General features: G+C 44.2%; 1 protein-coding gene across 1 annotated transcript in view; it reads right to left on the bottom strand.

Annotated features, from left to right (window-relative positions):
- LOC131897958 (CD209 antigen-like protein C) overlaps nucleotides 1–25498 on the bottom strand; it is a 39941-nt gene extending 14443 nt beyond the window's left edge. The window contains exons 1-4 of the mRNA XM_059248987.1: nucleotides 25453–25498; nucleotides 24307–24396; nucleotides 23953–24027; nucleotides 23559–23710 (exon numbers count right to left, since the gene is read on the bottom strand). Coding sequence (XP_059104970.1) covers nucleotides 23559–23710; nucleotides 23953–24027; nucleotides 24307–24396; nucleotides 25453–25498 — 363 coding nt within the window. The remainder of the gene's footprint in view (nucleotides 1–23558; nucleotides 23711–23952; nucleotides 24028–24306; nucleotides 24397–25452) is intronic.
- Nucleotides 25499–26080: the final 582 nt, after the last annotated feature.

Here is a 26080-nt window from a genome sequence, read left to right as displayed (position 1 = left end):
GATGTAACCAACCTTCTTATTAAATAAGAAACACAGAACCAATGCAAAAAAGAAAGCCAAGAGGTCAGAGCTAAGAGCTAAAACCTTACCCATCCTCCTGCAGTGGTCCTACCTCTCCAAACCAGAGCTACCCCTGTGTTAAAGTCTTTACATAGAGTTCCTGTTCTGCCTTCTCATTGGTTGTAAACCCAACCACATGACCGCCTCATCACGGCCTGTCTGTATAAACCTCCAGGTTTTCTATGATTGGTATTGAAATTAAAGGCATGTGTATCCAATACTGGCTGTATCCCTGAACACACAGAGACTTACCTAGCTCTGCCTACCAAGGGCTGGGATTACAAGCGTACGCCACCACTGCCCTGCTTTCCTATGGCTTGCTAATAGCACTGACCCCCGGGCAACTTTATTTATTAACATACAAATAAAATTTTAATACAAATAAAATATCACCATATTTCCCCTTTTCTATTTTAATAAAAAGAAAAAAGGAAAAAGCTTATAACTAACATAAGAAAAACTATATACACAAGTACAATAACTATATGCAATATATACAAGTAATAAATACCTAAACAATGTCTAGTTCATTTGTATTTGACAAATTCAGAGAAAATAATTCCATTATCTATCCTATTGTATCTAATTCACTTTCTATCCTAATTAATCTTCAACTATAACTAACTAATCTTCAACTCCCTCAGAGACCCAAGAAGGAAATAATATTAGCTAACAAAAATAAAAACAGGAAGTACATGCAAGCAACTTCCAAAAAATTGTGAGTTAACAGAAACAGCCAGCTGCCTGGACAGTCATCTGAGGTTTCTCCACAGTGTTGGGGCATCATCTTCAGCCTATAGGCTTAGCGTATCTGACAGACTCATTTGTGAAGTAGGATGTACACAAGGTCAACAGTTCAACCTCACATTGGGTGAGAGCAGTCTATATACCAGAAACACCTGAATTCCACTAGTGTCATGTCATGATTCAGGATTTTAAATTCTGGAAATTGTTCATGTTTTTTTAATTCAGCTGTCCATTCTTCTTGGCTATGTGTGTATGTGGCTTCATCTCAGCATAATGTTCTTCTCCACCTCCCTCTATTAAATGCCATTCTACTATTGAGAGGTGTGAGCTTAGTTACTCTTCAAGAATAACTGTTTCAGCTACTGTCCCATTGCACATCAGAAGCCATCGGCCCACTGCCTGTTAAGCTGCCTTCGAAGAAAAGGGCACTGTACCTTTTCCGGATTGCAAAGGCCACTTCAGGGATGGTGCCATATTGTCCTGGCCTCAGAAGATGCCTTTTGATAAAGCCATAACCACACTTGTTTTGACAAGAATCAGTAGTCCTTTGTTTTGTGTCCTGTCTGTCCTGTTTGTCAGCAGTTGATTCGAGGATACTTTGTTGTCCAGTGGCTAACTTTTGCCACAATGAAAGTTAACTCCAATTGCAGTTTTTTCAATGTCCATATTTTCTCTGAAGTAGATTGGTACTGCTAGGAGCCGACAGGTCTCATAGTCATAACAAAAAAGAAAAATTTTCTAAGTTATTAAAACATTTTAAATGCCATATAATGTAGATCTCTGAAGGGTTTGAAGATAACCTGTCTATCTAAAATATATCTACTCAATCTTGAAAACATACCTAATATAACTACAAGTTCTATTATAATGTCTAACTACTAACTTTCATTTCTTTACATCCTAATAGTTGGTAATAACAACATTCAAGGATCAGAAAATTGCAATACATTGTTAAATGAATGGTACAATTAGAAATATACATATAGCATTTTCTAGCAATATCAATTTCAATATATATAATTTGTATACAATATAAAATGATCCAATCCAATGTAAAATATTTACATTTTTCTTTTCTTTTCTTTTTTTTAAACAAGAACCTTAAATCTAATCTCCTTTGCTTAGCCCTTTTCCTAACCCTTGACAACAACTTGTAACCAATACCCCAATCAATGAAAATTACCCCAGACCCAAAACCCATTAAAAGACCAAAAAAGGGCTGGAGAGATGGCTCAGTGGTTAAGAGCACCGACTGCTCTTCCAGAGGTCCTGAGTTCAATTCCCAGCAACCACACAGTGGCTCACAACCACTTGTAATGAGATCTGGTGCCCTCTTCTGGCCTGCAAGGACACATGCAGGCACAATACTGTATACACAATAAATAAATAAATATTAAAAAAAAAAAAAAAAAGACCAAAAAAACCACCCGCCCCACACCACCTCTTTGGGAATGTGGGCGTCGTATTCTTGAAATTGCTTCCTGCTGTCTATGGGAGAAGGTATCTTTATCCTGAAAAGAAAAATTTTAGGTTAATTGTCAAATTCTAGGAAAGGTAACTATATCCTTCATTATCCAGTCTGTGTATAATGCCAAAGTTCAGGGTTTATCTCAAATCCTTATTCAAGTAGTCCTTGAGACTGGATCATCTCAGCTAGCTCTCTCAAAATTGCTCTGAGCAGTTTGTAGTTCAAAGCTGATCTGTAGATGATGTTTGTCAGCTTAGTGATGTTATTATTGTCCACGTGGAATTGTTGTTGTTGTGGGGCCCCATCTTCTTCCTGGAGACTTCAGTTGATGTTAGGCCTGGTCGTGATTTCCTGCAGAAAAGTGATAAGAGACTCGAACACAAAGACATATATATGCAGCTAATTGAAGCCTTTTTTCTTTCTAGAATTAGTTAGTACTCTATATGACCATTCATATCTTAACAAAGTTTAAAATGTATATATATATATTAATCTTGTAAATTTTGATATAAAATTCATACTTTAAGAAAAGTTTAAAGAATCATAATAGAATCAAAGAGTTGAGATTAGTAATAGAATAGTCCCTTAATTAATTTGGCTTTTCTCCTGTCCCATGTCAGAAGATGGCTCTTTTCTTCTGGCATGATACAGGGAGTTTGCATTTTCCTTTTAACAACATGCTTGAGTTTAAAGAAGGAGAGAGCCATTCTCCAACTCAAAGACAGCTTTAAATTTTAATTGAACTGGGACTATTAGAAGACCAATAGTGTTAAATTTTTAAAGAAACAAACATTTAGGAAGACAAAATTTTTTAGATGATATACCCATATGCCATTTCACTATGTTTCCTGGGATAGATGATTTGTCCCTTTTCTTCAGTTGTTTCATTTGTCCAGTGTTCTTCAAATTCCTTAACCTTCATTCTCCTAAAAGACAAAAACAAAAACCTTTCCCCAAGACTAATTTTGGGGATGTTCCTTTTTGGCAAGTTATTATCTGATTAAATGAAAAGGCATGTTTTACTGGTATAAGTTAGTTTAAATTGGATGTTCATGATAGTTGATGAACTATCACCTCCTCTGATTAAGAGGTCTCTCTTGTTCAAATCGAACCTTTATCAATTTTGATAGTACCCACAGCTTATCTTCTCCTGTAGAAACAAAAGCAAAACCTCGTCCCCAATGTAACACATATCCTGGTTTCCATTCTGAGGTCAGCACATCCTTAAAGTATATAGGCTGATTTAATTCTGTAGTTTTTTTCTGTTATCCAATGTCTCTCTGCAGCTATTGTTCCTTTCTCATTGGCACTGAGAAAATTCAAAGTTAATAGAGCATTATGTAGTCTATTTCTGGGGATTTTTGTTACCCCTATCTGTTTATTTAGCATATCGTTTAGAGTTCTGTTTGAGCTTTCTATAACTGCTTGACCTGTAGGATTATGTGGTATACCTGTAATATGGTTTATATTATAATAAGTAAAAAACTGATTTATTTTAACAGAGACATATGATGGAGCATTGTCAGTTTTAATTTGTGCAGGTATACCCATGATGGCCATAACTTTTAGCAAATGAGTGATTACAGAATCAGCTTTTTCAGAACTCAAAGCAGTTGCCCATTGAAATCCTGAATAAGTATCAATGGTATGGTGTACATATTTCAATTTTCCAAATTCTGCAAAGTGAAACACGTCCATCTGCCAGATTTCATTCCTCTGAGTACCCTTTGGGTTACATCCTGCTGGTAATGGCATTTGATTGTAGAAGGAACAAGTAGGACATTTCTTTACTATTTCTTTGGCTTCTTGCCAGGTTATGGAAAAATCCTTTTTTAAACCTTCACTATTGACATGATGTTTTTTATGACATTCTGAGGCCTCCACATATTTCCTATCAATAATTTATCAATCTCATCATTGCCTTGTGCTAGAGGGCCTGGCAGACCAGTATGGGATCGGATGTGAGTTATATATAAAGGATGACTCCTTTTCCTGATTGTATCTTGTAATTGAATAAATAGTGAAGTTAATTCTGAAGCATCAGGGATAAATTCTGCAGTCTCAATATGTAATACTACTCTTTCTGCATACTGAGAGTCAGTTACTACGTTGAGAGTTTCTGAAAAATCAATTAATACCAACAGAGTAGCATACAATTCTGATTTTTTAACTGAATTATAAGGACTTTGAACCACTTTACTTAAATTTTCTGATTTGTAACCTGCCTTTCCTTGTTTGTTGGCATCTGTATAAAATGTACAAACTCCAGATATGGGTTTTTCCCGTACAATTCGAGGCAAGATCCAATCAGCTCTCTTTATAAGATCAATTCTACTGCTTTTGGGATATTTGCTGTTAATTTCTCCCAAAAAAATTACTGCAAGCTCTTTGCCAAGGTTCACTTTCTGTCCATAATTTTTCAATGTCCTCCTTAGTTAAAGGTACGACAATTTCTGCTGGGTCTATTCCTGCTAATTGACGAAGTCTCAATTTTCCTTTCCAAATCAAGTCAGAGATTTTTTCCACATAAGTTTTTAATTTTTTGTTTGGTTTATTTGGTAAAAATATCCATTCTAATATAATATTTTCTGTTTGCATTAATATTCCTATAGGAGAATGCCTAGAATGTAAAATAACCAAAATGCAATCCAGCTTTGGATCAATACAATTCATGTACTATTCATGTACTTTCTTTTCTACCAAGGCCAATTCTTTCTCAGCTTCAGGTGATAATTCTCTTGGACTATTTAAGTCCTTGTCACCTTCTAAGATTTTGAACAAATTATTTAGTTCATCATTTTTTACCCCAATAATAGTTCTTAGATGAGAATGTCTCCCAATAATCTTTGAAAGTCATTAAGAGTCTGTAGTTGATCTCTCCTAATTTGTGCTTTTGGGGTCTAATTTTTTGTAGCTCTATTTTGTATCCTAAATAATTAATAGAATCTCCTCTTTGTATCTTTTCAGGAGCAATTTGTAATCCCCAGCAAGGCAAAATTTACTTCTTCAAACATTCTTTCTAAAGTATCTGCATTTGTGTCAGCTAAATTAAATATCATCCATATAATGATAAATTATAGATTTAGGAAATTTTTTACGTACCACTTCCAATGGCTGTTGTACAAAATATTGGCACGGAGTTGGGCTGTTCAATATTCCCTGTGGGAGAACCCTCCATTGAAATCTTTTAACTGGTTGAGAATTATTATAAGTAGGCACTGTGAAAGCAAATCTTTCTCTGTCTTTTTCTTGTAAGGGTATTGAAAAGAAACAGTCTTTTAAATCAATAACCATGAGAGGCCATCTTTTTGGTAACAGAGTAGGCAAAGGAATTCCAGATTGTAGAGAGCCCATTGGCTGAATTACTTTGTTAATTACTCTAAGGTCTGTTACCATTCTCCATTTACCAGATTTCTTTTTAATAACAAATACAGGAGAATTCCAAGGGCTGGTTGATTCTTCAATATGCTGAGAATTTAACTGTTCTTCTACCAGCTCTTCTAAAGCCTGGAGTTTCTCTGTTGTTAAAGGCCATTGCTGAACCCATACAGGCTTGTCTGTTAACCATTTTAAAGGTAGAGCTGTTGGTGTTTTTGGAAGATTATCAGTTGTTGTGCCCTGTTCTTGTATGACATGGATGGCTGGTGAGCACTCATTAGAATAATATCTTCTAATATTTCTCTCAGAAACATGTACTAGTTTATGATTTGTTTCTGAGATTGGAGGGATATTAATCTGAGTATTCCATTGTTGTAACAAGTCTCGACCCCACAGGTTCATAGCTATGTTAGCCATATATGGTTTTAATTTTCCTTTCTGTCCTTCTGGACCTATACATTCAAGCCATCTTGCACTCTGCTTCACCTGAGATAATGTCCCAATTCCTAACAGTTGAACGTTTACCTCCTGAAGAGGCCAAGTTGGATGCCAAAATTCTGGTGCAATTATAGTAATGTCCGCACCTGTGTCTACCAGACCAGACAACAAAACACCATTTATTTTTATTGTTAGTTTTGGTCTTTGATCATTAATAGAAGTTTGCCAAAAAATTTTCTTTATGTTTTTTCCTGAATTTCCTATTCTCTCTGTTTCATCATCTAGACCAACATGATTTATTCCAATAGGCATTTGGTTATTTAGTTGCTTTGAGTAGGGGTTTCCTCTACAACTGCAGGAAAGGTTTGAACTGGATTTACTGTGGGGGCCTGCCTGAGGCCCCTCTGAGAGTTTCTCGAAGCTCAAGGCAAAGGATTACCCTGTCTGTCCCTTGTTGAGCTACATTCGTTGGTCCAGTGTTTTCCCTTACCACACCTTCTGCATACTCCAGAAGGAAGGGGCATTCTGTTGCCAGTGTTCCTTGAAGAAACATTATTTCTAGGAATGACCTGTTTACAATCCCTTTTCAAATCCACTTTCCACATCCAAAACATCTAACATTTCTCAAACCTTTTGAAATTGCTTCTCTTACCCACATATCATCATGGTCATAAGCCTCAGCAATAACCGTGTCTCTAATCCAATCTCCCAAAGGTGCAGATCTTGCCTTTAATGGCATGATTATTCTTTTGCATGCTGTATTTGCATTCTCAAAGGCCAAAGATTCAATTATTATCTGACTAGCCTCTGAATTCGGGACTATTCTCTGTACTGCTGAAGTCAATCTTTGTAAGAAATCTGTGAAAGATTCTTTTGGGCCCTGTATAACCTTTGTAAATGACTCAGTTTTTTTTCCTGGTTCTTCAACTCTGTCCCATGCATTCAAGGCCTCTGTTTGACATAGAACTAGGGTTTGGACATCATATAAACATTGTGTTTGTAGTGAAGCATATTGGCCTTCTCCAATAAGCTGATCCTGGCAGACTTGTATTCCGTTATCCCCCCATTGTTTTTCTATATTTTAGCCTCATTATTGAACCATATTTTCCACTGGAGATTTTGTCTGGGTTCAAGAACAGCCTGTGCCAAATCCCGCCAGTCCTTTGGTAGAATCCTATTACAAGTTTACCAAGTGTTTAACATTTGCTTTACATATGGGGAATGCATGCGATAAGATGCTATTGTCTCCTTAAATCTTTGTAAGTCTAACATTTTAATTGGAATCCAAGTATTTTGTTCATTCTCTTCATCAGGTAGCTGCTGTATGGCTACCAGATAAATTAAGGGTGATTGTGTGAAAACTGGCTTTCTTTCTGTAACCTTATGATCCAATTTTGAAACAACTTCACTGTTAATTTCTTCTGTCTGAATTTGAATTTCTTTATAGTTCATGTTTACAGGTTTAACAAGTTTTTCTAAGACTGTTATCCTGGCACTTAAATTGACTATCTTTTTAAATAGTAAAATGAGGATAAGAAAAATAATAAACTGAATAATTCGATCAATATTAATCTTCTCATATAGTGGTTCCATTGTCAGAGTACCTAAAATTTCAAACAAAGCCCAATTTTCTTCCAATGTACACATAAAGCCCATTTTTTTAATGTAGAAAAAAAATTCTCTTTTAAATAGATATGTTAATTGACTTACCAAGTCTGCGTAAAACAGTAGAAATCCGAGGGAATTTCAAAACAGCCACCTGGTGTTCAAGGTGTGAATCCAGAGAGAGAGAGAGAGAGAGAGAGAGAGAGAGAGAGAGAGAGAGAGCAAGAAAGCGTAGTTGCTTGAGCTGAGTCAAGAAAGCGTAGTTGCTTGGCTTTACAGGCCGGGGCAGGCCTGAGTTGTTTGTAGCAGTTGCAAGTAGCTCCAGCTGCGGGTCAGTCAGACCTGGGCCTGAGCTAGGGAGCCGGGCCACCAAGGCCGGAAACCGGATCTGCCGCCAAGCCAAGCCAAGCGGTTTTTAATGGATTCTTGTCACATTGGGCGCCAAATGTAGATGTAACCAACCTTCTTATTAAATAAGAAACACAGAACCAATGCAAAGAAGAAAGCCAAGAGGTCAGAGCTAAGAGCTAAAACCTTACCCTTCCTCCTGCAGTGGTCTTACCTCTCCAAACCAGAGCTACCCCTGTGTTAAAGTCTTTACATAGAGTTCCTGTTCTGCCTTCTCATTGGTTGTAAACCCAACCACATGACCGCCTCATCACGGCCTGTCTATATAGACCTCCAGGTTTTCTATGATTAGTATTGAAATTAAAGGCATGTGTATCCAATACTGGCTGTATCCCTGAACACACAGAGACTTACCTAGCTCTGCCTACCAAGGGCTGGGATTACAAGCGTACGCCACCACTGCCCTGCTTTCCTATGGCTTGCTAATAGCTCTGACCCCCAGGCCACTTTATTTATTAACATACAAATAACATTTTCATACAAATAAAATATCACCATAGGCAAAAGCTGAGGAAATGCACATGCCTCTAACCTCAAGACCATATTCATGCAAAACCCACACAAAAATGGCACTGTGCCATAAAGGGTTAAATAACAGATTATATTACTATTTATATTTGGGTTCCCTGAATATCCCATTTTAGCTATTTTTTGATGACTCATACCCAGGGCCGTGTGTCCAGCATTAGCTATCTGAGCCCATGACAGATATTCACATCAGTGCCACATCATCAAAACATCAATTGGTCCCTGCACCCCTCTGTTTCCTACACCCAGTCAACACCCCTCCTCCCTGCAGGTCCCTTTGCCATGTTCATATTTTCTTGTTTGTTTTGTGACCATAGAGTTTAATCAGGGTTGTCTATGTGACTGTGGATTTGAAACTGTCCCTTGGAACTGGTAGATTCACCTGTGGTCCTGAAGACAATGACTTTCCGACCCCCAAATCCACAAGTAATCAATAGTTCAGCAGAGAGGGGTACGGCCTCCTGTGCCCCTCCCCAATTCATGGTTAACAGATACAGCCATGTCATGCCCAGAAGGTGGCATTTCTCAGCCCCTCCCCCTGACTTCTGACCATTGCATTCTTTCTGCTCAATCTCCTACTGTATTCCCTGTGGGAAATATATCCATCCCAGAGCTCCAGCTTGAGCATGTGGACTGAGCATGCAGAAACATGGATTGTGCAGATCTGTACAGCTCTCCACCTTGGTCAGAGAAGCTTCTTATTGCAGGGGGAGTGTAGCTAGAGTTTTCTTGCCTGGCCCACAGTCAGGACAAATCTCTCTCACCTGCCAGTCCCATAGCTGCTCAGACCCAACCAATTAAATACAGAGACTTATATTGCTTACAAACTGTATGGCTGTGGCAGGCTTCTTGCTAACTGTTCTTATATCTTAAATTAATCCATTTGTATAAATCTATACCTTGCCACATGGCTCATGGCTTACCGACATCTTCACATGCTGCTTGTCCTGGTGGCGGCTGGCAGTGGCTCTCTGCCTCAGCCTTCCACTTCCCAGCTTTATTCTCCTCCTTGTCCCACCTATACTTCCTGCCTGGCCACTGGCCAATCAGTGATTTATTTATTGACCAATCAGCAACACACTTGACATACAGACCATCCCACAGCAGTGGGAGTGCTTAGTACAGAGACTCAGTACTGTTGAAAGTGCTGAGAATAAAAGACTCAGTCACAGATGGGATGTCAATATCAGCCTCCCCACTCCAAAGCAGAGGTGAAAGAGTGTAAGAGCCAGCGGATGGAGAGGACAGCTGCATGATGCTGTCCCCGGGACAAGACATGGCTGTTATACTCACCAACTCACAGCAGCTATAGTTACCTGCACAACATCAAGCCAGTTAAAGATTCCAGTATGGAGGCAAAGGAGCTCCCAGGGCCTCATCTCCAGGCTGAAGAAAAAAACAGTCACTTTAATTTGAGGGAGTGGCCATTGGTATGTTCCCCTTGCCCCAATTGCTTACCACACACCCATGGACATGTAAACAACACTAATCAGACTCAGTGGGATAAAAATTAATTTACTGATTAATTTTAAAGAGAAAGCATGGAGTCAAGAGAGAGAGAGAGATGTGATGGGGGAGTTGGAGGGATGGTGGGGACTAGACATGATCAAGACACGTTGTTGTGCTAATATGTTTTCTTGTTTTTGTCAGCTTGACAAAAGCCAGGGTCATCCGGAAAGAGGGAACCACAATCAAGAAAAACACACTGGCCTGTAGGCAAGCCTGTGGGGCATTTTCTTGATTAACAGTTCATGTGAGAGGGCCCAGCCCACTATGGGCGGCACCATCCCTAGGGAGGTGGGCCTGCATTGTATAAGGAAGCTGGCTAAGTATGAGTCTGGAATGGAGTCTGAGAGCAGGCCAGTGAACATGTAGGATCTTACACAGCTCCTGCTGGTCTTTCTCACTGTGGGTGAGTTTCCTGTTGGGAGGTAATGCTTCATGGAAGAGCAAGCCGACCTGCCTTCAAGTTTCTACCCTGACTTCCCTCAATTATGAGTTGTGACTGGGAAACAAAAATAAAATATCCCATTCTTCCTCTAAGTTGATTTTGGTCAGTGTTTTATCACACCAATTGAATGAAACTAGGACTCAGAGATAAGGGCAACACTGTCACGTCACATGCCAGCCTAGTTTAGATTATTCTCCCTCTCTGTCTCTCTGTCTCTGTCTCTGTCTCTGTCTCTCTCTCTCTCTCTCTATCTCTCTATCTCTCTCTCTCTGTGTGTATGTATGTGTGTGTGTGTGTGTGTGTGTGTGTGTGTGTGACTATGTGCATGTGTTCAGAAAAGCCAATGTCAGGTGTCTTCCTCAGCAGCTCTCCACCTTTGTGACAGGTCTGTCACTGAGACTGAATTTTGCTGAACTTGCACCTCACTGATTCAGCTACTGGCAAGGGAGACCCAGGGCCCACCTGTCTCCACCTGTCATCATTGGAATTACAGATACATACCACCTTACCCAGCATTCACATGGGTGCTGGGGATCTGAGCCTAGGTCCTCATACTTAATCTGCCCTCTTCCCAGCCTCTATTTTAGATCACTTTTACACTGCAAATGTGTAAGTTTGATTGTTCTTTTTCTCTCCCCTTTGCTCAGAACGGTACATTTATAAAAAACAAAACAAACAAACAAAAAACCCTGCTTTTGGATAACTGCTCAAGTAGACTATTACAGGAGAAGAAGCTGATAAGCACCAGTCCCAAGACCATCTAATCAGTCATCTCTGTCTAGTAGTTCAGAACCCAAAACATCTGGCATCTTCAGATAACATCCAAGGGCACGGCAGGGACTTGCAAATTCTGTTATTTAAGGAATAATGTTGCAAGCCTTCCTGCCAGGGGTAGTTGGTACTGTGCAGCCTTAAGTAGGAAGCCTCACCTAAAGAACCACCACCTAAAGAATCCATCCCTTGACTGATGTGGGAAGCAGCCCAGATAAAGAAGGTGTGCAGAGGGAAGCAAGGCTGCTGTTGCTCCTCAGGCCTCCCACTAGCACCAAGTTGATTGACCTGTTGCTGTTGCTGCTGGTTCCTTAGCAACAGAGTCAGCATCTCCCAGCTTTTATCATGGAGCAGGGACCAGCAACATCTGGAACTTTGCAGGCATTCAGTACCAGATTGGGACTACTGAGGCACCCCATCTTGCAGACCTAGTTACCATGGGATTCTCAGCCTCTCTGGTGTGTGAAAGATTTACAACACGCCCCCACGGTCAGGCGTGTTCGCATATGCCTGGCGGACACTTCCGCCTAGCCAGGCCCAGGTCAGGATAGCCATTTCCGGGTCAGGGCATCTTGCGGGACCGAGATGCGTGACGTTTCACTGGCCACGTAAGCGTGCAACGTGGCCATGTGATCTACGCGCTTGCGTGTAGTAGTGACGCTGATCTGTCCACGCCCAGCCTTTAAAAATCAGGCGCCATGCTCCTGGTTCCTTCTTCTCCACACACGTGTTTCCCGCAGGCCTGTTCACTCTCTGTCCCTTTACCTTTAATAAAACTCTTTGTTAGCGGATTCTGTCGTGTTTCGTGGCATTTCCTTGCTGGGTAAGAACACAACGCAGCCAAAAAACTAACATTTTGGTGCCGAGACCGAGCGGGTGCTTCCAGGAGCCCTGCGACTGGAAACCCGTAAACCGGGGACTGCAACACTCTGCTCCGTACGCGACAGACCGCTCTCCATTTCGCCTGACCGCAAAAATTCCATGCAACACCGCTTTCTCCGATTGGTGAGTCCCCCCATTTTTTGGCCAGCGTAAACGGTTTCCTGAATTTGTGAGAACGACCGTTGATCGTCTGGCGCCTCACAATTGTTCTTGAGACCGGGGGAACCCCCGGCCACGGTCTTCATTGGCTACGGTCGGCCCCTATCGCAGGCCTGAGATTTCTAGCCCTCTCCCACGTCTGCAGCCTGAGATATATCTCGCGTTGGGACCACCGCCGTTGGGTGCGTCCTGGGGGCCACGTGGGGCCGACGCGTTCATCCGACTTGACGAAGCGGCAGACGCTGTCTGGATTCCCGGGGAATCCTTTCCTCACGTGGCGGGAGGCCCTTGCTTCTGTGGCTGACGAGCCAAGGAGCAGCTTGTGCCTGGTATCCGTCCTTGGCCTTGGGGACGCCTGGGGCCTTGGCTCCGGATCACGTTTGTTTTTTTTTTCTTTTTTATTTTTTTCTGCCTCTCTGCTGCAGACATGGGAAACAAGGCTTCCAACCCTGTTACTCCTTCCTCTCCGTTAGGCTGTCTTGTTGAAGCTTTAAAACCTCTCAGTTTAATGCCTCACATAAAGATTCCTAAGCTAATTCATCTATGTTCTAAAAAATGGCCAAAATATGCTTTAGAAAACAACAAAAAATGGCCGCCGAGCGGCTCTTTAGATCCCGATATTTTACGGGAGTTATCTAATTACTGTCAGCGCTCAGGCAGATGGAAAGAGTTTCCCTACATAATTGCGTTTTTCTTTCTCAGTGCTAAACCGTCTCTTCTGGATTCCTTCTCTCCCACACCCAGGGTGGCTGTCTAGCCAGAGATAGGTTTATTACCTGTCTCCTGACAGGTCTCCGTAAGGCTGCCCTAAAACCAGTAAACTATGAAAAACTAAAAATGGTTATTTAAGATAAGGACGAAAATCCGTCTCATTTCCTAGAGCGGCTCACCAAGGCTCTACTTCAGTTCACTAGCTTAGACCCAGAGAGCCCGGAGGGCAGGCAGCTGCTAATGACCCACTTTGTCTCACAGAGCTTCCCTGACATTAGGGATAAACTTAAACGTTTGGAGAACGGCCCTCTAACTCCACAGGCAGATATGCTGGCGATAGCATTTAAGGTGTACCATGGTAGAGATGAAAAAGCCCATAGAAGGAGCTGCCAGATGCTGGCAAGCACTGCCCGACCGGCTCCCCGAAAGCCGTCTGGTCCCTGTTTCAAGTGTGGGAGAGAAGGCCATTGGGCCCGGGCTTGTACCGCCGGCCCACGAAGGGCACCGACAAAGCCTTGTCAAAACTGTGTCCTGAGAGAGTTTTGGGGGCCCACTTCTCCTGCTCGTCTCCCTATTGTCGGGGTTGGGGGACAGCCTTATCTACCTCACCAGACACCACCACTTAATTGCATTTTCAGGGGCGTCCCTCTCACACACACATTCTTAGTGGTGCCAAGCTGCCCTGTACCTTTAATGGGGAGGGATCTTCTAGCTAAGGTAGGAGCGTCCATTTCTTTCGCTCCACACATTCGCCTCATCCCAGACGCGCCAGCAGCTCCTTTACTTCTAGCTACTCACTCTTCTGACTCTAAAATTCTTTTCCCCTACCAGATTCTCAGGTAGACCTCTCCTAGCTACTCACTCTTCTGACTCTAACAATTCTTTTCCCCTACCAGCTTCTCAGGTAGACCCAAAAGTCTGGGATACCCAGAACCCTTTTATTGCTAGGCACCATCAGCCTGTTATTATCCAGCTACAAGATCCTGCCAGGTATATCACCCAAGCTCAGTATCCCCTCTCACTCTCAAGCTCCAGAGGACACCAGGATCCACTGCCTTGTCACCAATTCCAGAGGAATAAGTATCTTGTCAAACAGAAGGTTCCTAGCCACAGCACGGAAGGTTCTCAGCCACAGCACGGATGGACAGCGGCAGAACTTCATTCCAGGACCTGCCCACCATCATTCCAGGACTTCACAAGATACTCTCTCATCCCCCTGCCCCCAAGAGCCAACCAACGCCCACTATTCAGCTGGAAGCAGTCTTTGAGAGAAACGTCGCCCCCATACCCAGTCAACCACAATTTTTTTTCTTTTTTAAAAAAGAAAGAGTCAGGAATGAAAGATTTACAACACGCCCCCACGGTCAGGCATGTTCGCATATGCCTGGCGGACACTTCCGCCTAGCCAGGCCCAGGTCAGGATAGCCATTTCCGGGTCAGGGCATCTTGCGGGACCGAGATGCGTGACGTTTCACTGGCCACGTAAGCGTGCAACGTGGCCATGTGATCTACGCGCTTGCGTGTAGTAGTGACGCTGATCTGTCCACGCCCAGCCTTTAAAAATCAGACGCCATGCTCCTGGTTCTTCCTTCTCCACACACGTGTTTCCCGCAGGCCTGTTCACTCTCTGTCCCTTTACCTTTAATAAAACTCTTTGTTAGCGGATTCTGTCGTGTTTCGTGGCATTTCCTTGCTGGGTAAGAACACAACGCAGCCAAAAAACTAACAGTGTGATTTGGCTAGCATTACTATTTTAAAGATCACGTAATAAATTCCGTTCTTATTTGTTCATCACCTTCGTTTTGTTCCTATAGAGAATCTGACCAAAACACTGTCCCTGCCTCTCTTCTCCTCCCAATAAAAATCTTCTCATTTACCTCAGTTTCCCTAAGATTTTCTCTGCATGGGAGACACAGTTCTTGTATGGTGCTGGAGAAGTGGTTCACTCAGTAACATATCCGCTGTGCAATTCAAGCACCTGAATTCTGATCTCCAGTGTTAATATCCTGTTCTGCTTGATGAAATCCAAACCCTTGGGGCCACCCTGCATCCTAACATAAAGGAAACCCCCTTCCTCTCTCTCTTCGACTTTCACTCCACTCCCACGAGGTGTGCACCCCTTGACATCCCTTCTCTCTCTCCCTCTCACTTTCTCTCCCTTTTTCCTAGCTTCTCTTCATCTCTCTATTATCATAAACCATTTCTAAGCAGATGCAGCATCTGGGTTGTGAATGTCCACCTGCCACTGACATGCCCACATGGTGCAGGGTGCCTGCCAGCCTGCCGCTACATCTGCCCAGCATGCCAGTGTGTTTCCCTGCACATGCAGGATACCCTCAGGGTCCCCCAAGTGCATAATTCATAACACCCAACACCTCCATGAGAAGCAGGGTGCAGCAGCACCTATAACCACTGGGCTGAGGAGGGCCTGGGACTTGCTGGTCAGACAGCCCAGCTGGAAGAGTGAACTCCAAGTTCATTCAGAGACCTGTCTCAAAAACTAAGGTAGACAACCATAGAAGAAAATACTCCCTGTCAACCCCTGGCCTCCACATGCATGCATGCAACATGTGCACATATGTGAGCATAGATACATGCATATACTTCCCACACACATAAAATCTCCAGAGTCTCACGATCGTGAGGGTGCTGATGTCTACTTAATCACTTAATCACTTGGCTTCTTGACTCTCAAACATTTCTTCCTAAAACCCCACCATGAGCTTCAGTCAGAGACAACATCACCAAGAGGGGGAGAGGTGTTTCAGATACTTCTGCCTCGACTACCCACAGGCTGAAGTTTATACGCATGCGCCTCCAATTGGAAAGAATGACTACCTTTAAATTGAGCCCTTAGTATTTTAAAGTTGTACAGGCTGTAACTTGCGCTTCATAACCATGAGGATGAGGGTTCAAGTCTCCAGCACCCACATAGCCAGGCAAGGCTCTGTGTGTGCCTGTGAGCCCAGTGTGGAGGGGGCATGGAGACAAGAGGATCTCTGGGGGGTGCTGGCTACCAGCCTCACTCCAGTTTCTGTAAGACACCTTGCCTCATGAGAATGGATGGGGAGTGATAGAGTTGGACATCCTGTGTCCTTCTCAGAACTCTGTGCACAAGCAGGAGTGCACACATCTGCACATACATGTGATAAATACACCACACATACACTTACACACAAAGAAATCTGTGGCGCACGCCTTTAATCCCAGCACTCGGGAGGCAGAGCCAGGTGGATCTCTGTGAGTTCGAGGCCAGCCTGGGCTACCAAGTGAGTTCCAGGAGAGGCGCAAAGCTACCCAGAGAAACCCTGTCTCGAAAAACCAAAAAAAAAAAAAAAAGAAAAAGAAAAAAAGAAATCTGGGGCTTTTGGGGGGTGTTGTTTGGGGTTTTCTTGTTTCTTTGGTTGGTTGATTAGTTTTTTGAGACACGGTAGCTCTGGCTGTCCTGGAATTCCCTGTGTAGATCATGCTGGCCTCCAACCCACAGAGACACACCTGTCTCTGCCTCCTGAGTGCTGAGATTAAAGGTGTGCACCTGGCAGGAATTCCTAAAGATAAATAAAATAAAGTTGTGACCTTGAATCCTGCATCCGTTGTATATGGGCTTACTCTCCCTCTAACCCTCCCAGTCCTCCTCCTTCCCTTCAGAACCCTACACAGTTCTACATCTGTTCTCATTTCATATTTACACACATGATTTTATGTACCTTTGAAAAAACTAGGAGCCACAAATGAGAGAGAATCACTATTTGTCCTTCTGAACTAGCTCCCTGTGATGGGATGGTCCCTGGTCACACCCACTTTCCCAAAAGACACTCCACTCCTCTTTACAGCTGAGAAACTTCCACTGTGCAGACCAGTGACATTTCCTTTGTCTGTTCCTCTCTTGGACAACACCTGTTGGTTCCATAGCTCAGTTGCTGTGACCAGTGCTGCATCACACACTGGTGTGGGAGTGTCCCTGCAACCTGTGGGTGTGGAGTCCCTTGGGGAAAGACCCAGGAGCAGTGTAGCTAGATTATACAATGACTGTTTTTAAATTTTCTTTATTTTCAATTATGGAAATGTGTGTGTGTGTGTGTGTGTGTGTGAAGAGGATATCAGATAGCCTAGAGTTAGAGTCACAGGCAGCAAGAACTCTTAACCTCTGAGGCAACGCTCCAGCCTCTGTTCCTAGGTTTTTGAGAAATGTCCACATGGACTTCCCACAGAGGCTGGACTAGTTTACCCCCCTTAGCAGTGTCTTAGTGCTCTCTTTTGTCCACTCCTTTGCCGCATCTGTGGTTATTTGTTTGTTGTTGTTTTGGTTTTGTGTTTGGTCTCACTGTACAGTCCTGGCTGTTCTAGAACTCTCACTGTAGACCAGGCTGGTCTTGAGTTCACAGGGATCCTCCTGCCTCTGCTATCACACCCTGCATTATTTGTTTTCTTAATGGTTGCTAAGGAATATCAAATTTTAAAAAGTACCCCAGGTTCCCAAACCACCTTTTCTGGGTAAGTGTCACCACCACCCCTCTTCAAAGAAGACTCTCTTTGCAGCCAATGGAGACAACATAGAGAACTGAAACTGGACACAATGCAGAGATCAACGGATGTGGGGATCCGATCCCAATGGATCCATCTACATCACAGCTCAGGGAACATGTACACCACAGCTCAGGGAACATCTACATCACAGCTCAGGGAACATCTACATCACAGCTCAGGGAACATCTACACCACAGCTCAGGGAACATCTACACCACAGCTCAGGGAACATCTATACCACAGTTCAGGGAACATCTACATCAGAGTGTTGTAGAGATTGTAAGATCCAGAATGTCAGGAAGTCTCCTAGAGGTGGCTTCATAAACAAGACCAGAACAACACCTATATCAGTGGACATGTTGACACTGAAGGGGGACATTCACAGGGTCCCAGCCCTAGACAAAGAACTGCAGGCAAGTAATGACTGCTGGGAGAAGAAGAATTAGCCTCTTCTAGGGATGAGCCCCTTCCTAGTTTTCCAATGTAGAATACACAATACACACACATAAATAACAAAAACAGACTCAACAGGTGGTGTGTGTGTGTGTGTGTGTGTGTGTGTGTGTGTGTGTGCATGCACATACATCCATATATATGTATGCGACAATAATAAAGAAAAAGAAGCTATCAACTTCAGAGTTCTGGAAACAAGAGGGGTCAGAGGGGGGATAGCTGGGGGCTGGAGGGAGGAAAGAGAGAGGGAAGTAGTGTAAATCTGTGGTGTATTGTGTTCCCCAATATATTGTGTACCCTAATAAACTTATCTGGGGTCAGAGAACAGAAAAGCCACTAGATAATTAGGATAGGCAGTGGTAGCACATGCCTTTAATCCTAGCTCTCCCAAGACAGAAATCTATCTGTTCAAGGATACAGCCAAGCATGGTAACTCACGCCTTTAATCCCAGAAAGCGAGCCTTTAATCTCAGGGAGTGATGGTAGAAAGCAGAAAGGTATATAAAGGTGTGAGGACCAGAAACTAGCAGCATTTGGCCTGGTTAAGCATTTGGCTGGTTAAGCTTTTAGGCTTTCGAGCACAATTCAGCTGAGAGCCATTGGGATGAGGACACAAAAGCTTCCAGTCTGAGGAAACAAGACCAGCTGAGAAGTTGGCCAGGTGAGGTTAGCTGTGGCTTGTTCTGTCTCTCTGACCATCCAGCATTTCACCCCAATAACTGGCCCTGGGTTTGATTTTATTAATAAGACTCTCTAAGATTCATGCTACATAAATCTATTTCAATTTCAATTAAAAGCACAGTCAAAAAAGGAAAGGACTCTAAAGGACAATATCAAATCACAGATTATTCTTCCCCAAAGTCAGCCGAACTTATTCAAAGATTCCAGCAAAGAAGCCTAAAGTAGATCTGAAAGTCTCCACGAAAACTGAGCCCAAGCTGGTGAGATGGCTCAGTGGGGAACAGAACTCACCACTGAGCCTGACATGTGTTCAGTCCCTTGAACTTACTGGTAGAAAGAGAGAAGAAAGTCCCAACAGTTAAATTAACCCATTACTATTCATCTATGTTCTGCCACATGCCTCGAGGCGTTCACCTCTCCTCCTGCACATCCTGCTTGTTCTGTGTCTCTTCACATCTCCACCTTTCTTCTTCCCAGAGTCCTCTCTGTCCCATCTAACCTTTTCCTGCCTAGCTATTGGCCATTCAGCTCTTTATTAAACCAATCAGAAGGAGCCTTGGCAAAGACATATCTTCACAGTGTAAACAAATATTTGGCAACAAATAAGCAGCACCCCTCTATGGCCTCTGCATCAGTTTCTGCCTTGAGGTTCCTGCCCTGCTTGAGTTCCTGCCCTGACTGTCACTTGGAAGTGTAAGATAGATTGAACCATTTCCTCCCTACATTGCTTTTGATCGTGGCCTTTATCACAACAATAGAACCCCTAACTAAGACATGTGCTCAGGACAGAACTTCGGGAAATGTATGTAGTGAGAAAGGAGTCAAGAATGAGTGGGGCTGGAGAGATGGCTCAGTATTTATGAGCAACTACTGCCCTTCAAGATGACCCCAGTTCTGTTTGTAGGAGATTTTACAGTGTCCTATAACGCCAGTTCTAGGGGATTCAGCTTCCTCTTCTAAATTCCACAGGACATGCAGCATATACTCATACACAAACATAACATTAAAACAAATCTCTTTGTTAAAAAATGGAATTTGGGCAGGGGAGATGGCTCAGTGGTTGCTCTTCCAGAGAACCCATGTTCAATTCCCCAGCACCCACAGGGCAGCTCACAACTGTCTATAACTCTAGTTCCAGGGGATCTGACATCCCCTGTATGAGGATCTGAGGATGTCAGATCTGACATCCTCATACAGACAAACATGCAGGCAAAAACACCAATACACATGAAATGAAAATAAATAACTTTTAACTGGGATTTTTTTTTTTTTAAATATTTGGGATCTCTACCTAAAAAAAAAAAAATAAAGCTTCATCACCTCCTGCCATATCTCTAAACTGGTGATTTTTAAAACTCAATGTTAAAGCAAGTAACTGGGCTGGGGATGTGGCTCAGTTGGGGTAGTGCTCACGTAGCAGGCACAAAACCCTGGGTTCCATCCCCAGCACCCCATAAACTAGATGTGATGATGCACATTTTTAATCCCAGGACTCAGGAGGTAGAGACAGGAAGATCAGGAGTCCAAGGAATCCAATAGCCACATAGCCATTTCAGGGCCAACCAGAGCGACATGAGACCCTGTGGTGGCATGGGTTCAGTCAGCTGTATTCAGATTTCTCTCTCAGTTTCATAAGCAACTATCCTGAGGGACCGGATTAACTGTCCCTCTTGTGAGGCAGGGGAAGTTCCTGGTAAGCAGAGGTGCCTTTGTTTTGTGTCTTCTACTTGAGAATGTTGTAACAGCAGAAACAGAACTAAAGCGTGATTAAAGGAGGCATCTTCAAAAGCCATGGCTCCTGGGGAGGATGAAAGGAAAAAGGAGAGAAGAGCTAGAAGGAAATAAACAGTCCCATTCAAGACAAAACAGAAGCAACCTTAGCTGTGCCTACATCACAGCCCACTGCAAGGAGAAGGCCTCCTCCTAAGCTAGCCAATGCTGCTGCAATGACAGGTGGGGGAGCTTAGGGCCCAGGTACCCTGGGAACTCTGGGGTTTTGTTTGTTTTGGTTTCTTTAGAATTAACTAAAAAAAAAAAAAGGTAGGTAGGTACAGGATGTAGCTCAGGGGTAGAGTGATTGGCTAGCATGTACAAGGTTCAGATTTCAATCTCCCAGCTTGTAAGTTAAAAAAAAAAATAGAGATTTGTGGGGAGTATAGAGGGTAGCATGCCACTCTAGAATATGTGTGAAATTGTAAATTAATTAATTCAAAATAAATGACAGGATGAAATTTCACACCAGGGCCAGGAACATAGTTTCATGGTAGAGTGCTTAGCTGGAATTCATGAAGCACCTGAGACACACACACACACACACACACACACACACACACACACACACACACACACACACACACACCAGTAATGAAAGGAAGCAAGGAAGGAAGGAAAAAACAAGGCAGGCAGGAGGTCTGTCCATATGAATTATGGAGACAGGGAGATCAGGAGTTCAAGGCCATCCTAAACTACATAGTAAGTGCCAGGCCACATGAGGCTGGTCAGAAAGAAAAGGCTCATAAGAACCCATTGCCACAACAGTAATCAAAAGTAAAACATTTAAGTCAAGAATTAAAGATAGTCCAGTATATTAAAGGCTCATACCCAGGTGAGGCAAGAGAGGAATCCATGCAGGGAACCAGGGAGGTGGGAGGTGCACAGACCACCGGGCAAGTGCAGAGAGGGGCAGTGATCCCTGACCAGGGAGGTTGTTGTCCCAGGGACAGGCACTCTCTTTGGTCCTGAGGACAGTGAGGGAAGCCAGGCATCCCTTGGGAGGTCAGAGGCAGCAGAGCAAACACAACAACGCTTTCCATGATGTCGGGCGCCACCCAGAGGACTAACGAAGAATTTTCCTCAGAGATGCTAAAAGCTACCTTAGGCTTCAAGACACTAGGGGGCGCTGAGCCTTTGGCATCAGCAGGGAAAGGAGCCTTCCTGGCTGGGGTGACAGCAGGCTCTGGAGACAGCTTTCCTGAAGGACGGGGCAAAGTGCTATGTGGAGCTCTTCCTCCTTCCCCTGGCCTGCAGTGGCAGGAGGGACAGAGGCTCCAAGAGAAAGAGACCATGTGACTATAAATGACTATGAATGCACTCAGTGGGTGTATATTCCCAATACAAACTCAAAGAAACCTGATTTCTCCAGGTGTGGTGCTGCATGCTTTTAACCCCAGTGCTTAGGAGGCAGAGGCAGGTAGATCTCTATGAGTTATGAGTTCAAGGTTAACCTGATCTACATTTTGAGTTCAAGGCCAGCCAGAGGTACATGAGACTCTTGTCAAAAAAAAAAAAAAAAAAAAAAAAAAAAAAAAGAGAGAGAAGAGTGCTTCACAACCAAAAGATAATGTAGACACTAATATCCTAGTTAATATCAAACATTTTAAAGCTTTATTAGTGAAGACAGTGTCCAGAAATAGACAATCTACTGAATGGAACACATCAGACCACGTGTGAATTTTTGTTCATTCTTTATTCTAGTGCTGGGGATGGAACTCAGAGACCCACTCATGATCAGCACACTGCATGTCATTGAGGTACAGCCCAGACACATGTGTGTGACTCTACTGAGGGGGTTCATGGGCAGAGAAGAGCAACTGAGATCATCCATAGAAGAAGAGGGAAGAGCTGCAGGGGAGGGTGTCTCAGGGACTCTCTGGATCCCTAAGGACTCAGAGCAGGGACACTGGGGATGAACAAGGTGGCTGGAACTAGAGCAGAGTGCCCCTGAGTTGCCTGCACGCCCAGGGGAAGCACAGACCGTCAGTGATGAGGGCAGGGAGTCGAGGGCTGCTCACACACCCAGAAGTTTTGCTCAGTGCATTTATTAACATTCCACTCATCTGTGAACAGCTCCACGCAGTCCTCATCCCCATCATTGTTGGGCTTCCCATCTTTCCAAAAGCTGAAAACATCATCAGTCATCAGAGACAGCCATCACACACAGAACCCACCCCATAAACAGCAAAGAAGACCTGGACAGAGTCTTCCATGGTAAAAAAAAAAAAAAAAAAAAAAAAAAATCATGAGCCAGGCAGTAAGAGTGCATGGAACAGCTTTAAGAAAATGTGGGCTCTAATCTCATCACCACCAGAATCAGCCCAGCAAAGCAAAAATGAGGAGTCTGGATTTTGGACTTAAGCTGGGGAGTGAGAATGCCGAGGTGATATGGGGTTATAGTTATGATTTCTGGGTGTTTTCAACGGTGCAGGATGTGTTTAGAGTGAGTGTCATCTCCCTGTCAGCTACTTTCTGAGCCATGGATTCTGAGAGTTCACCTGAGCTGAAGAGGGGTGCCATCCACCCACTGCCAGGAACCTTCACGTCTAAGGTCACTGAGGCCAATCCAGGAGCGTTGGTTCTTCCTCACATTCCAGTATTCCATAAATCTCTGAATGGATGCAGCAGTCCAGAGAAAGGTCTATGATGCCATCATCCATCCATAACCCACTCTTCCCTGCCTCCCATAAAAGCTTTTCTCCTCCCAAGCTTAGTTAGTCAAGTTGTGTGGACTGGCTTGTGAATGCATGCCATGGGTGCAGGTCAAAGTGCACATGTGTGAAATATCTCAGCTCAGAGGTGTGTCCCAAGAGGATCACATGAAATTTCAAAGCTCCTCTGACTCCCTTCACACCTAACCCACCTCTCATGTATTCCTCCCCTACAGGACCTCCCCACTCCATTGTGCCTCCTCCTACAGGAAGCCCCCTCTGACTGCATCTCCTCCATGTCCCTCAGCCTCCCATCTGGAATCCAATGCCTAGGACAAAGTGGTAGGATTGATGTGGCCCCACTCACCTGCTCTTCAACACTGTTGATAATCACCAGGTGGGCTCCAAGGTCCCGGCAGGAGGAGGCTGAGGCTTCCCAGCTGCCCTGAGTCTGGGAGAAGAGGTAGCAGCTTCCCTGGAAGAGCTCCCAGTCCCAGGGGCAGGGCCGGCACAGGCCAGCTGCAGAGTGAACAGTGCAGTGGGGACACATGAGCTCAGGGCCTGGGTTCTCTTCTCCCCTCTGCCTTGGGCCTTAGAGCCCAGGCCTGGGCTTCTATTTCGGCTACCAACACAGTGCTCCCAAAACCCGGACCACAATCCCTGTGCTCTATCCTGCCTGCCTCGGTGGAAGCCCAGAAGGCAGATGCCAACACCTCTGATGACCCCTGAGCTCCCTCCTAACTCAGGCCCTGTAGCCTCACCAAGCGAGGCATTGATCTGAGTCAGCTGCTGCTGGATCTGCTCCAAGCTGTGTGTCTGCGCTTGAGGAACAGCAACTACAAGAAGAGGTTTGCAACAATTAAGCACCAACTGTGTGCCTGGTACAGAGCTGGACCCAAAAGATCACTGTTGGTTGTCACAGTGACCCTAGGACCCCATTTCACAGGCCAGAACACGGAGTCTCACACCCTGTTAGTATCAACGCTGTCAGGACACAGAAGGAGACACAGGTCCATAGCTTCTCACATTCTGCCACACCCCCAGCATGCCTCTGCCCATGCTTGCCCAGCCTCAGATTCGTTTCCCAAGAAGCCCCAACCTTGAAGTTTCCTGACCTTTGGCAAGGACAACCACGAGGAGAGCAGAGAAGAGAAGCAGGGAGATGAGCTGCAGTATCATGATGGACTGATGGTAGTCCTGACACCCTGAGGGAAGAAAGTCGAGTGGTCCTGCAGGCACTTGTCCCTAACACATCCTTGAACCAGGGTGATCCTAGCCCCTCTTTCCCTTTCTGAACACAGGATTATAGACGCTCAGTCACCATTGTCTCACTGCCTGAGTTTTCCTGTCCATCATCTGCCACATGAGCATCAGAAGTCTGTTTCCAGCCTCAGCTATCCCAGGACCCTGCATTTCAATCATCCCATTTCAAACTCTCTGGCACCAATAACAAAGATCCTCAGGCCCACCACTCCATGAACTAGGAGATCAGTTCCCAGATGCCACTTTCACAGAAGGAGGATTTCAGACCCCAGCTCTACTTCTTATGATGGGGCATTCAGTACCTTCCTTTACTCCACAGGATTGGAGATTCCTGTTTCCCAGTATGCACCTCACCTAAACAGGGCTCCTCTTCCTAGACACTGCTCCCCCAGGACACAGAAGGTCAGACTCACCTTTCACCTCTCTAAGACCCAGGAATGAAATATTCAACCTCCTCCTCTGTAGGAGCAAGGAATACAGCCTCCAGCCCTCATTTCTTCAGGACAGAAGATTCTAGACCATCAGCTCTCCCTTGACAGGCCTCAGGATTCCAGGTTTTCAGAATCAATGTTCTTAGGACTCTGGACTCTAGAGCCTAGCCTCCTCTTCTCCAGTGTCCAGGAGTCAAGTCCTCAAGTGTTCATCTCCTCAAGATCCAGCTTTCCAACTTCACATACTCCATTCCCCCGACAAAAGGACATAAAACCGAAGTCCCAATCATCCCAGAACCTAGGGATCAACAACCCAGTCTCCCTGCCCCAGTACTGAAGACTCCTGGTTCTGTCCTATGCTGAGTACCTTGCAAACCCTTGTCTACTTCAGAAACTCTTGAAGCCATGAGGAGGCTGTAGTCCAAGGCTTCTTAGAAATAGCTGGTGCTGCAGATCACAAGCTCCATCACTGAACAGTTGTATCATCTGTCAGAGCCTGAGCAGGCTGAGACCCGAGCTGCCCTCCTGATTCTGCCCTGAGCTCCCTGTGTCCTAACTCAGCCTCACCTGGGGAGCACAGATGATTCTCCCTCTCTTCCTTGGAGTCATCCATGGTCCTTGCTGTCCAACAGTGTGCAGAAATCTGGAGCCCGGTTTGTCTTTGCCACTCCCTTTCCACACTCCTCTAACCTATTCTCAACCAGGAAGAGAAAAGGAGAAGTGGAGACTGTCACCAGATGAGCTACAGGAAGGAGGCTGAGGATCAACAGAGGATGAAATGGACAAGCTCCAGGGATTTCAGGGAGGTGAGCATGTTTAGAAGCCCAGAGTCAAAAGCATTGGTCCATTCTTGGCAGGACCAATCTCTTGATGTCTTTAACAAAAACATCCCATTCAGGTATAGTACTCCTGGGATCTACACAAAGGTCTCTGCATCCTACTACAGAGGTATCTAACCATCCATTGTTCATTGCTGTATCTAACCCTCCATGTTCATTGCTTCTGGACTCACAATAGCCAGGAAACGGAAGCAGCCAAGATGCCTATCCACTAATAACTGGGTAATGGTAAAGGTTTTACACATCCCTATACATATAATTATTCCTATTGTCTTTCATGCTTATTTTAATGTCTTTTGTAAGTGCAGATGACTGTGTAAAAATGCAGCCTTGGGAAGTAGAGACAGTAGATCCCT

This window comes from Peromyscus eremicus, chromosome 23 (assembly GCF_949786415.1).
Source record: "Peromyscus eremicus chromosome 23, PerEre_H2_v1, whole genome shotgun sequence".
Lineage (NCBI taxonomy): Eukaryota > Metazoa > Chordata > Mammalia > Rodentia > Cricetidae > Peromyscus > Peromyscus eremicus.
Note: the sequence above shows the minus strand (reverse complement) of the source record. Positions and strands in the feature narration are given on the sequence as shown.